The sequence below is a fragment of the Solea solea genome, chromosome 3 (assembly GCF_958295425.1).
Source record: "Solea solea chromosome 3, fSolSol10.1, whole genome shotgun sequence".
NCBI classification, from domain to species: Eukaryota; Metazoa; Chordata; class Actinopteri; order Pleuronectiformes; family Soleidae; genus Solea; species Solea solea.
This window is the reverse complement of record NC_081136.1, coordinates 36550138-36563456: the sequence shown is the minus strand read 5'-3', so window position 1 is coordinate 36563456 and position 13319 is coordinate 36550138. Positions and strand designations below refer to the sequence as shown.

The following is a 13319-nucleotide window of genomic DNA, read 5'->3' as shown; positions in this document are numbered from 1 at the left end:
GTGTGTGTGTGTGTGTGTGTCCTCAGATGCCATGGTGACAGAAGGTGGTGAGAACTTCAGTGTGGGTCAGAGACAGCTCTTCTGTTTGGCTCGAGCGTTCGTCAGAAAGAGCAGCCTCCTCATCATGGACGAGGCCACGGCGTCTATAGACATGGCCACGGTCTGTCTGTGTCTGTCTGTCTGTGTCTGTGTGTGTGTGTGTCTGTCTGTCTGTCTGTCTGTCTGTGTCTGTGTCTGTCTGTCTGTGTCTCTGTCTGTCTGTCTGTGTCTCTGTGTGACCACATAAACCACACGAGTCGAGGACATGTTGTCTGTTCCTCACTAGCTTATATCATGTTATTGTAACTTAAAAAAAATAAAGTTCAGGGCAAAAAGGAAAAAAGAAGAAAACACAATAAAACAGACGTGCTAAAACAAGAAGCTAATCACAAGGTTAGAAAACAAAGATGATAAAACAAAGCGAAAACACAATGCTAAAATAAGATAGCAAGCTATAACAGGAGGCTAACATAAGCTAAATTAAGAAGTTATTCACGAGATTAAAACATACAAACAAGATGATGAAACAAGCTAAAACAAGAAGCTAAAACAGGAGGCTAACAGAAGATAACACAAAGCCTAAACAAGAAGCTAATCACAAGGTTAGAAAACAAAGACGATAAAACACAACGCTAAAGTAATATAACAAGCTCAAACAGGAGGCTAACGGAAGATAAGAGGCTAAAAAGAAAGCTAAAACAAGTTAATCACAAGATTAAAAGATGAAAATGACAATAAAACGAGCTAAAGCAGTAAGCTAACAGAAGAAGAAGCTGATTAAATGTAAAAATACTCAAAGTAATTAACAACCATCGTTGATGTTCTGTTTGTACAGATTACTGAGATTATATAGATTATATATACAGTGACTCTTTAAGTTTGAATATTCTAATATGATGAAATAACACTTTTCTTCTTCTTCTTCTTCTTCTTCTTCTTCTTCTTCTGTTCAGGAGAACATTTTACAGAAAGTGGTGATGACGGCGTTCGCAGACAGAACGGTCGTAACCATCGCAGTGAGTCGTCCGAGTCTCCTGGTTTTTCTTTTCCTCACAAAGTCAACGTTAAAAATCACTTCTTTCACGTTTCTGCTTCCTGTCTGTGTGTCATTCTATCCTGTCTTCCATCCTTCCTCTTTTCCTGTTTCCGTCTCCCCTTCTTCCATCGTCCTCGTTCTCGTCTTCGTCCTCGTCCACCAGCACCTGGTGTCCTCCATCTTGGACGCCCAGCAGGTGTTGGTCTTCTCCTCAGGGATCCTTGTGGAAAATGACTCAGCGTCTCACCTGCTAGCACAGGAGGAGAGCCTCTTCAGTGTGCTAGTGAGGACTCACAAGTAGACCCGGGTCAGTCCGGACCGCTTTGGCTCAGCTCGGCTTGTCTCTGCTCCCCTCGTCCCTCTGTTTTCCCCTCCTCTTCCTCTTCCTCTTCCTCTTCCTGTCTGTCCTGGTTTTCCCGGGCTGAGCCGGAGCTGGAGGCTGATCCCGGGTCTGTGAAGACCCTGACAGCCTGGTTGGTACCGAAAAACAGAAAATACTGCATGTTCTGCTGCAGGCGTGATCATGTGACCACAGCTGTGACCTCTTTATTACATGAAAGGGTTAGTTCAGGTGCTTTGAGGAGGCGCTGACACAAGGAAATATCACTGGATTTCACTGTGTTCAATTTGTTTTACACGTATAAACAAAGATAATTGCAGCAAAACTCTAAACTGAGGTTTACAAACATGTTCTTAAGATATCGTAGACTTACACTGACGGGGTTTTTAATGAACTGAGTCTTTAGTTAAGTGGATAAAATCTGTTTGACGTTTGTAAAACACTCACTCTCCCACACCAAAGCCCACAGAGAAAATCAGTAATTTTAGCTCACGGGGACACAGGAGCTGCTGGTCCTCTGCTGCCTCGTGTGGTCACTTTCTGTCACTTCAGTAAATCCAAATGTAGGATTTTAAAAGCCGAATTGACAAAATGAGACATTAGAACTTAGTGATGGAGGCAGCAGTGGATCAACGTCTCCTGTGTGTGTGTGTGTGTGTGTGTGTGTGTGTGTGTGTGATGTTAAAATCACTGGTTTTCTCTATGAGGTTTGGTGTGAGAGAAACTGACGTTGACTTTTGTTTTGTTAAGCAGCTAAAATCCGATTTTGCGTCTCCGATGGCAACCGTGCTGTTGTTCCCGGAGACTCAGCCTGTGTTTGTCCTCTGTGTCTCGTTCGTCCTCTGTGTCTCCAGCACCGCGTCCACACCATCGTGACGGCCGACCTCGTCATCGTGATGAAGAGAGGAAACATCATGGAGTACGACAAACCCGAGACTCTCCTGGAGCAGGAGGACGGGATGTTTGCGTCGTTTGTCAAAGCGGACATGTAGGACGGACATGTGGACGGACCTGTGGACGCAAACATTGCCGTTTGTTTATTTTTCTTTCTTTTTTTTTTAAAGGAAAAACTTGGAGATTTGACAGAACTCTGATAATCTGCTCCACCACAGATTAGATTTAATCTCATTTTTGATTGTTTTCTGATCTTGGATTAGCTTCAATTTAAGACTAAATTTAAAGAAAATAAAGAATCTTAACGTATGCCGACACTTTACTCGACTTACTTTGTCTTAATCCACGTTTCATGCTCCGGCTGCTTTGTCCGTTCAGGCTGCCGGAGGAAAACAAAAGTGGTGATTCCCAAACACTGGGTCGGGCCCACAGATGGGTCGCCGGATCATTTTTTTGGGGCCCGGAAAAAACAAATTTGCTTCATTGTCCAAAACCTTTAGTTGAGATTTGTGTTTATGTTTGAAATGACGTGAATAAAACGTAGTTTGGATTCATTTAATAAACATTTCTAATCTCTTTTTGTCAAATCAAAAAGGGATTAGAAAAATGACACCATAAAAACTAAATTTGAATGAACTAATTATGTTAATTATTGCTTTATTCGATTGTTTTCTGCTGCAGAATCATAATTATTAACCCATTTATTGTTGTTTTCTGCTCCAAACCTTAAATACGTTCATGATTTTCATGTTTTTCCTTCAGGTTTCTGTCGACGTGTGAAGGAAAAAAATTCACAGTGTTTAAAAATAAAAGTATAAGTCGTGTGTTTTTTGATGTTCGTTTGAAAACGAGCTGAACTTTTATATCATTTTCTTAAAGTAGCTTGTGTTTGTTAATGTGTGTTAGATCACACACCGTCTGTTTACACTTTTATTATGCAATAAATAATAATAATAATAACAATAACAATAATAATAATGATAGCTTTTTTAAATGTTGGGCCAGAGTTTGTGCTCATGATCACACGTGAAATGATTTTTCTTGTCGTACGACGTATTGTTGGGTTTTAGTTCAGGGACGATTTTATTATAATAGTGAGGAATTGAATGATTAATATTAATATTTCTACACTGACACTGAGGCGGCCATTTTAATCACAGAGACGTTAATAATAAACTCTTTTTAAATAATAACTTTATTTCAATGACAGAAACGTCTTTATTAACCTTTGTTCTGTCAGTTATTTGTTTGTTAGTTTGTTTGTTTGTTGTTTAGTAAAAACACTGTAGGGCGTCGGGGCTCCCGTGACCCCGCGACCCCGCTGTCTGTCTGCCGTCGTGTTTTGCTGAGCTTTTTTTTTTTTAACCGTTTCTAAACGTCTTCATTTAAAAGTTCATCATTTTAACATATTCGTGTCTTTATTGGTCAATAATCGCGTAATAATCTCATTATATAATCTGAGAGATCACATGATGAAATGTGTGGAGTAGCAGTCACATGATTGGACACGTGTACCTAATAAAGTGGTCGGTGAGTGTTTTAAACAAACAATTCTTTTTATTATAGATTTTAGTCATTTTTATAATTTTGTGTTAGATTTTATTTCTGTCATAATTTATTATATTAGCCTCTTGTTTTAGCTACTTAGCTTTTTGTTTTAGCTACTTCATTTATTATCTTGGCCTTAACTTTAGCCTCCTGTCTCTGTTACTTGTTTTAGCTTCTCTTTTAGCCTGTTGTATTAACTGCTTAGCCTCAGGTTTAAGCTTCTCTTTTAGCCTGTTGTATTAACTGCTTAGCCTCAGGTTTAAGCTTCTCTTTTAGCCTTTTGTATTAACTGCTTAGCCTCAGGTTTTAGCTTCTCTTTTATCCTGTTGTATTAACTGCTTAGCCTCAGGTTTTAGCTTCTCTTTTAGCCGTACCATTAAGCTGCTTCAGCCTTGAGTTTAGCCTCCTGTTTTCGTCTCCTGTCTCAGACACTTATTTAACATTTTGTGTTTTAGCTTCTCTTTTAGCCTGTTGTATTAGCTGCACAGCCTCTTGTATACGCCCCAAGTTGAGCCTCTCGGTTTAGCTTCTCATTTAGCCACCGGTTAAGCTACTTCATATATGTAGCCTCATTTTATGGTCTTTATTTTTAGCTTTGTGTTGTAGCTTCTTGTATTAGCTGCTTAGCCTTGAATTTGAGCTACTTGTTTATTAGCTACATGTATTAATAGAGGCTAAGTTTGTTGTTTTAGCTTCTCTTTTAGCCTCTTGTTTAGCTTTTTATTCTTGTTTTACATGTTCTTTTTGGCCTCAATCTTCTTTTAGCCTTTAGCATCTTTACAAAGTTAACTTTTTATTAAGGATCATTTTCACGTATTTCCTCGTCTCTCTCGTCGTCATGTTTCTGTCTCTTTGTTTTATTTTAAACTTTGCACTTTTCACTGTGCACATTATAAAACACACACACACACACACACACACACACTGAAGACTGATGAAAAAGTGAAACTTTCCGTGTTCGCTGTAACTTCTTCACTAATCGTCACTAACATTAGTTTGTGCTCTTTGATCTTCAGCTGTTTTCTGCTTCATGAGTGGTTTTACAGCTGCGTTTGTTTTTTCTTTTACAATATTTCAGGAAACGCATTTATCTCATCTTTATAAAAAAATCTGTCAGTCACAGTCGTTTCAAACTAATCACGTCACTATTTTACATTCAGATGTTTGGAAATGTTCACTTTTGAGACTCAAACAAATGTAAAGAATCTTTCGTCAACGTTCAGGAAAATGAACAAATCTTATTTTGATGAAAAATCACAAGTGACTGTTAAACTGCACGTGTTTAGATATAAATGTACAGTTTATACATAAAGTTTTTTACGTATGAAATGATAATAAAATGTGATTCAGAATGAAGGTGTTTATTTGTGACGCGTTGCTCTGTTAAATGGCGCCCCCTGGGTGACTCACTGTCAAACTGACAAACTCTAGACTGTGATTTTATTCTTATTTTCAGCTGATTTTTTGTTGTTTTTGTTTTTTGTTCATGTTTTAGGACACTCCTTTTTTTTAGTGAACTGGTGAAGTTAAGGACAGTTAATGATACAAAGGTCAAAGGTGAAGTCGCCAAGTTAAAAAAAGTTAAAATTGAGCTGAAAAATCAGGTGTTTAATAAAAAGAAAACAATAAACAGTAAAACTGAAGCAGAGGAGGAGGAGACTGAGGAGTCACATGACAAAGTGGAAACTTGAAAAAAATTATAAAAATTAACTAAATTATGACATTGTTTTTAAAATCTCTGTCTCATTGTTTTGTGTTTTAGTTTCTGAAATATGTAAAAATAATAAAATGTCCTTTTAATGCCAGATTATGGTTAAATAATAATAAAAATGTAAGGATATTTTAATAAAAGATATAAAGATGTTTTTAATTTCACTTTTTATAAAACACTGAACAGTAATAATACACATCTTTTTCGTTTCTAATTCAAAAGGAAACACGTGAAATACACACATTTCAATGTTGTAGAGGATTTAATCTGAGAAAAGAAACGTGAAAGCGGAACGTTAAGGATTCATTTGTCAGATTATCCACATTTGCGCAGGAAAAAACCCTTTAAAGTTTAAGGACTTTCATGTTTTAACATTTATGATGAATCAGTGATTAAACTAATTAAACTAAAGTTTGTTGTTGTTGTTTTTTATCAGTTTACGCGCGTTTTCCTTGTAGTTTGTTGTTTTTCCGACGCTCCCTGAAGGCAGCATCACCCGGGTCAGACCGGGTCTGGATTCCGGGAGCTGTTCTACGTCAACAGGAGCGCGGAGGAGAACCGTCCCAGTTCGTCTTCAGAAGATCCGAGCAGAGGCGGCGCGTCCTGGTCTGCGCGTAAAACTCTCCAAAAGTGTCCAGAGGCAGCGGAGCGCGCGCAGCAGCAGCAGCACGAGGACGAGGACGAAGACGGGGGGACATGTTGGATCTGCGCGTAAAGACGAAGTGAAACACAGAAACTTTAGAACAACAACAGAAGAAGAAGAAGAAGAAGAAGAAGAAGAAGAAGAAGATGTTGGCGAGAAAGAGCATCATCCCGGAGGAGTTCGGTCTCCCGGGCCTCGTGTCCCGCATGCCCCGCAAACCGGTGTTCCGCGACCGCGTGAACAAGGCGCGCTTCATCGCCAAGAACGGCTCGTGCAACCTGGCGCACAAGAACATCCGCGAGCAGGGCCGCTTCCTGCAGGACGTGTTCACCACGCTGGTGGACCTGAAGTGGCGCTTCACCCTCGTCATCTTCACCACCACCTTCGTCAGCAGCTGGCTCCTCTTCGCCATGAGCTGGTGGCTCGTGGCGTTTGCGCACGGGGACCTGGACCTGGACTCGGAGCCACAGAACCGAACCCACTGCGTCACCGACGTCAAGTAAGAAACACGCAGAGAAACACGCAGAGTCACAGATGGAAGATGTTTTTGTCTCATCTCCTCCATCTTCATCCAAACCTCCTCCTTCTCCTCCTCCTTCTTCTTCTAATTCTTCTGAGGAAGAGGAGAGAAGGAGGACAAAGACAAAAAAATGAGAACAGGAAGTTATGAAACTCAGGGGAAGGAAGGAGGCCAGCGTACTCTCATCCTTCCTTGCGTCCTACTCCCTAGCTCTTTTTCTGTGACCTTCTGACCTTTGCCTCCTCTGCAGTGAACATTTGTTTCTTAGAGTCGGAACGATGAAGGTTTTTACGATAAACGTGATAAATGTCTGATGATTGAGTGAAAATTCATCCAGGAAACAATAAATAAATAACTAGAGCTGCGTTGTGCAGCCTCTGCCAGCAGGTGGCGCCGATGTCTTTTATCTCACGTATGTTACGTTAGTTTCGGTCAGTTTTCGGTCAACGTACGTCAGTTAAAGGGCACTTCCTGTTTCGTGATGAATGGTTGAAATTTGCCCAAATTCCGACGGCTGCCGTGACCACGCCCCTTTTGAATCTGCTTTTCACTGTGACAGATATTGCGATGTATCGTCACATGATTGTCTGATATTTATTATCGCAGAATCTCAGTGTTGCGATGTTTTGTGTCATGAGTCGCCTCGACGCTTCCCTTTGCTGACTCCTCCTTCTCCACGGTTCAGATCTTTACGTGTCTGTCTCTGTGACTCCGCCCCCTGCAGGTCGTTCACCTCCGCCTTCCTGTTCTCCATCGAGGTCCAGGTGACGATCGGGTTCGGAGGACGAATGATCACGGAACAATGTCCCGCCGCGATCACCGTCCTCATCCTGCAGAACATCGTGGGACTCATCATCAACGCCATCATGCTCGGTCAGACTTCGTCTTCTCCTCCGTCTCTGTCTTCTTGCTTTATTGTTGTCCTCTTGTCTCTGTCTTCTTGCTTTATTGTTGTCCTCTTGTCTCTGTCTTCTTGCTTTATTGTTGTCCTCTTGTCTCTGCCTCCTTGCTTCATTGTCGTCCTCTTGTCTCTGTCTCCTTGCTACATTGTCGTCCTCTTGTCTCTGTCTTCTTGCTTCATTGTCGTCCTCTTGTCTCTGTCTTCTTGCTTTATTGTTGTCCTCTTGTCTCTGTCTTCTTGCTTTATTGTTGTCCTCTTGTCTCTGCCTCCTTGCTTCATTGTCGTCCTCTTGTCTCTGTCTCCTTGCTACATTGTCGTCCTCTTGTCTCTGTCTTCTTGCTTCATTGTCGTCCTCTTGTCTCTGTCTTCTTGCTTCATTGTCGTCCTCTTGTCTCTGCCTCCTTGCTTCATTGTCGTCCTCTTGTCTCTGTCTTCTTGCTTCATTGTCGTCCTCTTGTCTCTGTCTTCTTGCTTCATTGTCGTCCTCTTGTCTCTGTCTTCTTGCTTCATTGTCGTCCTCTTGTCTCTGCCTCATTGCTTTATTGTCGTCCTCTTGTCTCTGTCTTCTTGCTTCATTGTCGTCCTCTTGTCTCTGTCTTCTTGCTTCATTGTCGTCCTCTTGTCTCTGCCTCCTTGCTTCATTGTCGTCCTCTTGTCTCTGCCTCCTTGCTTCATTGTCGTCCTCTTGTCTCTCTCTTGCATCATTGTCGTCCTCTTGTCTCTGTCTTCTTGCTTCATTGTCGTCCTCTTGTCTCTGCCTCCTTGCTTCATTGTCGTCCTCTTGTCTCTCTCTTGCATCATTGTCGTCCTCTTGTCTCTGTCTTCTTGCTTCATTGTCGTCCTCTTGTCTCTGTCTTCTTGCTTCATTGTCATCCTCTTGTCTCTCTCTTGCATCATTGTCGTCCTCTTGTCTCTGTCTTCTTGCTTCATTGTCGTCCTCTTGTCTCTGTCTTCTTGCTTCATTGTCGTCCTCTTGTCTCTCTCTTGCATCATTGTCGTCCTCTTGTCTCTGTCTTCTTGCTTCATTGTCGTCCTCTTGTCTCTGCCTCCTTGCTACATTGTCGTCCTCTTGTCTCTCTCTTGCATCATTGTCGTCCTCTTGTCTCTGTCTTCTTGCTTCATTGTCGTCCTCTTGTCTCTGCCTCCTTGCTACATTGTCGTCCTCTTGTCTCTCTCTTGCATCATTGTCGTCCTCTTGTCTCTGTCTTCTTGCTTCATTGTCGTCCTCTTGTCTCTGCCTCCTTGCTACATTGTCGTCCTCTTGTCTCTCTCTTGCTTCATTGTCGTCCTCTTGTCTCTCTCTTGCATCATTGTCGTCCTCTTGTCTCTGTCTTCTTGCTTCATTGTCGTCCTCTTGTCTCTGCCTCCTTGCTACATTGTCGTCCTCTTGTCTCTCTCTTGCTTCATTGTCGTCCTCTTGTCTCTGTCTTCTTGCTTCATTGTCGTCCTCTTGTCTCTGCCTCCTTGCTACATTGTCGTCCTCTTGTCGCTGTCTTCTTGGTTTATTGTCGTCCTCTTGTCTCTGTCTTCTTGCTTCATTGTCGTCCTCTTGTCTCTGCCTCCTTGCTTCATTGTCGTCCTCTTGTCTCTGCCTCCTTGCTTCATTTTCGTCCTCTTGTCCCTGTCTTCTTGCTTCATTGTCGTCCTCTTGTCTCTCTCTTGCATCATTGTCGTCCTCTTGTCTCTCTCTTGCATCATTGTTGTCCTCTTGTCTCTGTCTTCTTGCTTCATTGTCGTCCTCTTGTCCCTGTCTTCTTGCTTCATTGTCGTCCTCTTGTCTCTGTCTTCTTGCTTCATTGTCATCCTCTTGTCGCTGTCTTCTTGGTTTATTGTCGTCCTCTTGTCTCTCTCTTGCATCATTGTCGTCCTCTTGTCTCTGTCTTCTTGCTTCATTGTCGTCCTCTTGTCTCTGTCTGCTTGCTTCATTGTCGTCCTCTTGTCTCTCTCTTGCATCATTGTCGTCCTCTTGTCTCTGTCTTCTTGCTTCATTGTCGTCCTCTTGTCTCTCTCTTGCATCATTGTCGTCCTCTTGTCTCTGTCTTCTTGCTTCATTGTCGTCCTCTTGTCTCTGTCTTCTTGCTTCATTGTCGTCCTCTTGTCTCTCTCTTGCATCATTGTCGTCCTCTTGTCTCTGTCTTCTTGCTTCATTGTCGTCCTCTTGTCTCTCTCTTGCATCATTGTCGTCCTCTTGTCTCTGTCTTCTTGCTTCATTGTCGTCCTCTTGTCCCTGTCTTCTTGCTTCATTGTCGTCCTCTTGTCTCTGTCTTCTTGCTTCATTGTCGTCCTCTTGTCTCTGTCTTCTTGCTTCATTGTCGTCCTCTTGTCTCTGTCTTCTTGCTTCATTGTCGTCCTCTTGTCTCTGTCTTCTTGCTTCATTGTCGTCCTCTTGTCTCTGTCTTCTTGCTTCATTGTCGTCCTCTTGTCCCTGTCTTCTTGCTTCATTGTCGTCCTCTTGTCTCTGTCTTCTTGCTTCATTGTCGTCCTCTTGTCTCTGTCTTCTTGCTTCATTGTCGTCCTCTTGTCTCTGTCTTCTTGCTTCATTGTCGTCCTCTTGTCTCTGTCTTCTTGCTTCATTGTCGTCCTCTTGTCTCTGTCTTCTTGCTTCATTGTCGTCCTCTTGTCTCTGTCTTCTTGCTTCATTGTCGTCCTCTTGTCTCTGTCTTCTTGCTTCATTGTCGTCCTCTTGTCTCTGTCTTCTTGCTTCATTGTCGTCCTCTTGTCTCTGTCTTCTTGCTTCATTGTCGTCCTCTTGTCTCTGCCTCCTTGCTTCATTGTCATCCTCTTGTTGCTGTCTTCTTGCTTCATTGTCGTCCTCTTGTCTCCGCCTCCTTGCTTCATTGTCGTCCTCTTGTGTCCTCGTGTCTCCGTCGTCCTCAGGTTGTATCTTCATGAAGACGGCTCAATCCAACCGCCGCGCAGAGACGCTGATCTTCAGTCGTCACGCCGTCATTGCCGTCAGAAACAACAACCTGTGCTTCATGATCCGGATCGGCGACCTGAGGAAGAGCATGATCATCGGCGCCACCGTCAGGCTGCAGGTGTTTCACTGCCTCACTCAAACTACATTTCCCAGAAGTCTTTGTGGTCGTGAACAGGAAGTAAAGCGGTGCTAGAGAAATCCGCTGTTCTGTTTGTCTTTGTCAGTCAGTTTTTCTCCGTTTTTGTCACGTTGGTGTCATAACTATGAAGCCGAATCATCTGTTAGTGATGAATGATTTTAAGGAACTCATGAATTTACACTTAACTGTCACTGGATTCATGTGATATTAAAGAGAAGATAAAATTATGATGATTCTCAAGGGAGTTCTGTATTGATTTGCTTCTTTGATTTTCAAGCTGATTTAAATAAGTTTAATAACTGAAGAGATCACAGATAATGACTTAAATCAACAGTTCATGTCACAGTGAATCAGAAAGTGTGTGTGTGTTCACGTGTGACGGAGTCATGACTCAGCAAAATACCTTCACTGAGCTTCACTTTCCTGTATAAAAACAGGACCGATCGTCCCCCTCCTGTACTTTTATTATTATTGTTGTGATGATGATTATTGTGATTTAGTTTTAATGAAGTGGTGAATGTTCTGCAGGTCGTGAGGAAGACGACGACTCCGGAGGGCGAAGTCATTCCCATCCATCAGATCGACGTCCCGACAGAGAGCGCCGTCTCCAGTAACAGCCTGTTTCTCCTCGCGCCGCTCATCATCTGCCACGTCATCGACAAACACAGGTGCAACGCAAAATATCTTCCTCTCCGTTTAACCTCAGTGTGATGACACAGAATCACCCAGAAGTAACAGTTAAAGGCAGAAAATCAAATATTCTTGGTTAAAGTCGACAATTCAAACAAGAAAAGGACGTTTTTTTATGACGTGTGTGTGTGTGTGTGTGTGTGTGTGTGTGTGCGTGCGTGTGTGTGTGTGTGTGTGTGTGTGCGTGTGTGTGTGTGTGTGTGCGTGCGTGTGTGTGCAGTCCCCTCTATGACCTCTCGGCGATGGAGCTGCAGTGCAGTGACCTCGAGGTCATTGTCATCCTAGAGGGAGTGGTGGAGACGACGGGAATCACGACGCAGGCTCGAACCTCCTACGTCGCCGAGGAGATCCAGTGGGGTCACCGCTTCGTTCCCATAGTAACGGAGGAGGAGGGCGTGTACTCGGTGGACTACTCCAAGTTTGGAAACACAATGAAGGTAAAAAAAAAAGTGGTCAGTGATTCAGTTGATGATTCAATCGTCCACTCAGACCGCAGTGACACAAAGTGACCACACGAGGCAGCAGAGGAGCAGCAGCTCCTGTGTCCGCGCAGCTCAAATCACTGGTTTTCTCTATGAGGTTTGGTGTGGGAGAGATTTTTTCAGCAATTTCTCCCAAAATCTGTCCAGAACATTCAAGTGTGGACTTTACTCGTAACCATGATACAGATAAAAGGAAGGTGAGGGGGCGGAGTCTGTCTCCAGTCGCTTCACTCAGACAGACCATAATGCTGTTTTCTTGCCGCAGGTGGAGACGCCGGTGTGCAGCGCCAAAGAACTGGACGAGAAGCCGTCCATCTTGATCCAGACGCTCCAGAAGAGCGAACTCTCGCACCAGAACTCGCTGAGGAAGCGGAACTCCATGAGACGCAACAACTCCATGCGTAAGGTGGCGGGCGGCAGCGGCAGCCTGCGCCGCAACAACTCGGGCCTCGTCGTGCCCAAAGTCCAGTTCTTCACGCCGGGAGACGGGGTCCAGAACCTGAACGCCGTCACCTGACATGAGGCCGGCCCCCTGCTGGCCGCCCTGCTCCTCCTGGTGGGACGGAGGACGGTGGGCGTGGGCGCGTCTCCGCCTCTGATGGGACTTTTTCTTCTTCTCTTTTCTGTTTTAACGCGACTCGTCACCCGACACGTTTACTGCTGACGTCACACACACACACACACACACACGTTTTTATATGTTGATGATGAAGACACATCGTAGACATGATGCATTCCCTAACCATCACAACAAAGTGCCTTATCTTAACCCTTAACCTTTCCCTAATCTAACCCGAACTCTAAAACCAGATCTTAACCCTGAAAAATCCCTTTAACAGACAAAATGTCCCCACAAAGATGTACAAACATGTACACACACACACACACACACACACAGAGCTGATGAAATAATAATTATCACAAATTCTCTCAAAAGGGAATTTAACTCTGTACAGGACTTTACTTTTTAAATCAATCAACATAAGGAATGAAATCATTGATTAAATAAAAATGTTCTTCTATTTGTAGAATATTATTCAGTTTTCGCTGATTTAACCTGAAACTCTAACTTTTTTAAATTTAATTCAACCCAAACTTATGTCATTTAATTTAAATCATGTGCAAATAATCCAATAATAATGAAATATAATAAGATAACATACATATTTCTATTATTTTCTAATTTTTTGTTATTGTTGTTTTTTGACTCAAAGAAAACTGTGATCTCACTTTTTCTTTTTTAAACTTAACATTTAAAGTACCAGTGACATCTAGTGGTGAAGTTGCACGTTGCAGTCAATCATTTTGCCTCCGGTTCAGTTTAGAAGTTTGTTTTCCCTCATTAGTGAAGTTTGTTGGTACAAAAACAATAAAAAAACGTCTAAAAGGGTTCATTTCTTTAAGTCGTGTGACTCTTCTTTGTTTATTTATTGGTTTATTTTGTTTCACTACGTGT

The 13319-nt window shown here is 42.7% G+C and overlaps 2 protein-coding genes and 1 long non-coding RNA gene across 3 annotated transcripts in view; all 3 read left to right on the top strand.

Moving 5' to 3' along the window:
* The window catches only part of abcc9 (ATP-binding cassette, sub-family C (CFTR/MRP), member 9), a 39064-nt gene extending 36438 nt beyond the window's left edge, over positions 1-2626 (top strand). The window contains exons 41-43 of the mRNA XM_058623519.1: positions 27-160; positions 993-1055; positions 2270-2626. Coding sequence (XP_058479502.1) covers positions 27-160; positions 993-1055; positions 2270-2407 — 335 coding nt within the window. The 3' untranslated portion in view covers positions 2408-2626. The remainder of the gene's footprint in view (positions 1-26; positions 161-992; positions 1056-2269) is intronic.
* Positions 180-671, top strand: LOC131455752 (uncharacterized). Its single transcript, XR_009239835.1, has 2 exons — positions 180-432; positions 642-671. It is a non-coding gene; the product is annotated as an uncharacterized LOC131455752 (long non-coding RNA).
* Positions 2627-6017: 3391 nt separating the features above from the next.
* kcnj8 (potassium inwardly rectifying channel subfamily J member 8) lies at positions 6018-13266 on the top strand. The gene is made up of 6 exons (XM_058623520.1): positions 6018-6710; positions 7456-7604; positions 10510-10670; positions 11220-11359; positions 11602-11818; positions 12129-13266. The coding sequence occupies exons 1-6, from the start codon at positions 6358-6360 to the stop codon at positions 12378-12380; spliced, it is 1272 nt and encodes a 423-aa protein (XP_058479503.1). The 5' UTR covers positions 6018-6357; the 3' UTR covers positions 12381-13266.
* Positions 13267-13319: the final 53 nt, after the last annotated feature.

What these genes read in the sequence shown, in the direction of transcription:
- kcnj8 (XM_058623520.1), top strand. Translation starts at nt 6,358, where the DNA reads ATGTTGGCGAGAAAGAGCATCATCCCGGAGGAGTTCGGTCTCCCGGGC. An exon ending in CATCAACGCCATCATGCTCG is followed by an intron (nt 7,605 to 10,509) that starts GTCAGACTTCGT and finishes CGTCGTCCTCAG; the next exon opens with GTTGTATCTTCATGAAGACG. An exon ending in AGTTTGGAAACACAATGAAG is followed by an intron (nt 11,819 to 12,128) that starts GTAAAAAAAAAA and finishes TTCTTGCCGCAG; the next exon opens with GTGGAGACGCCGGTGTGCAG.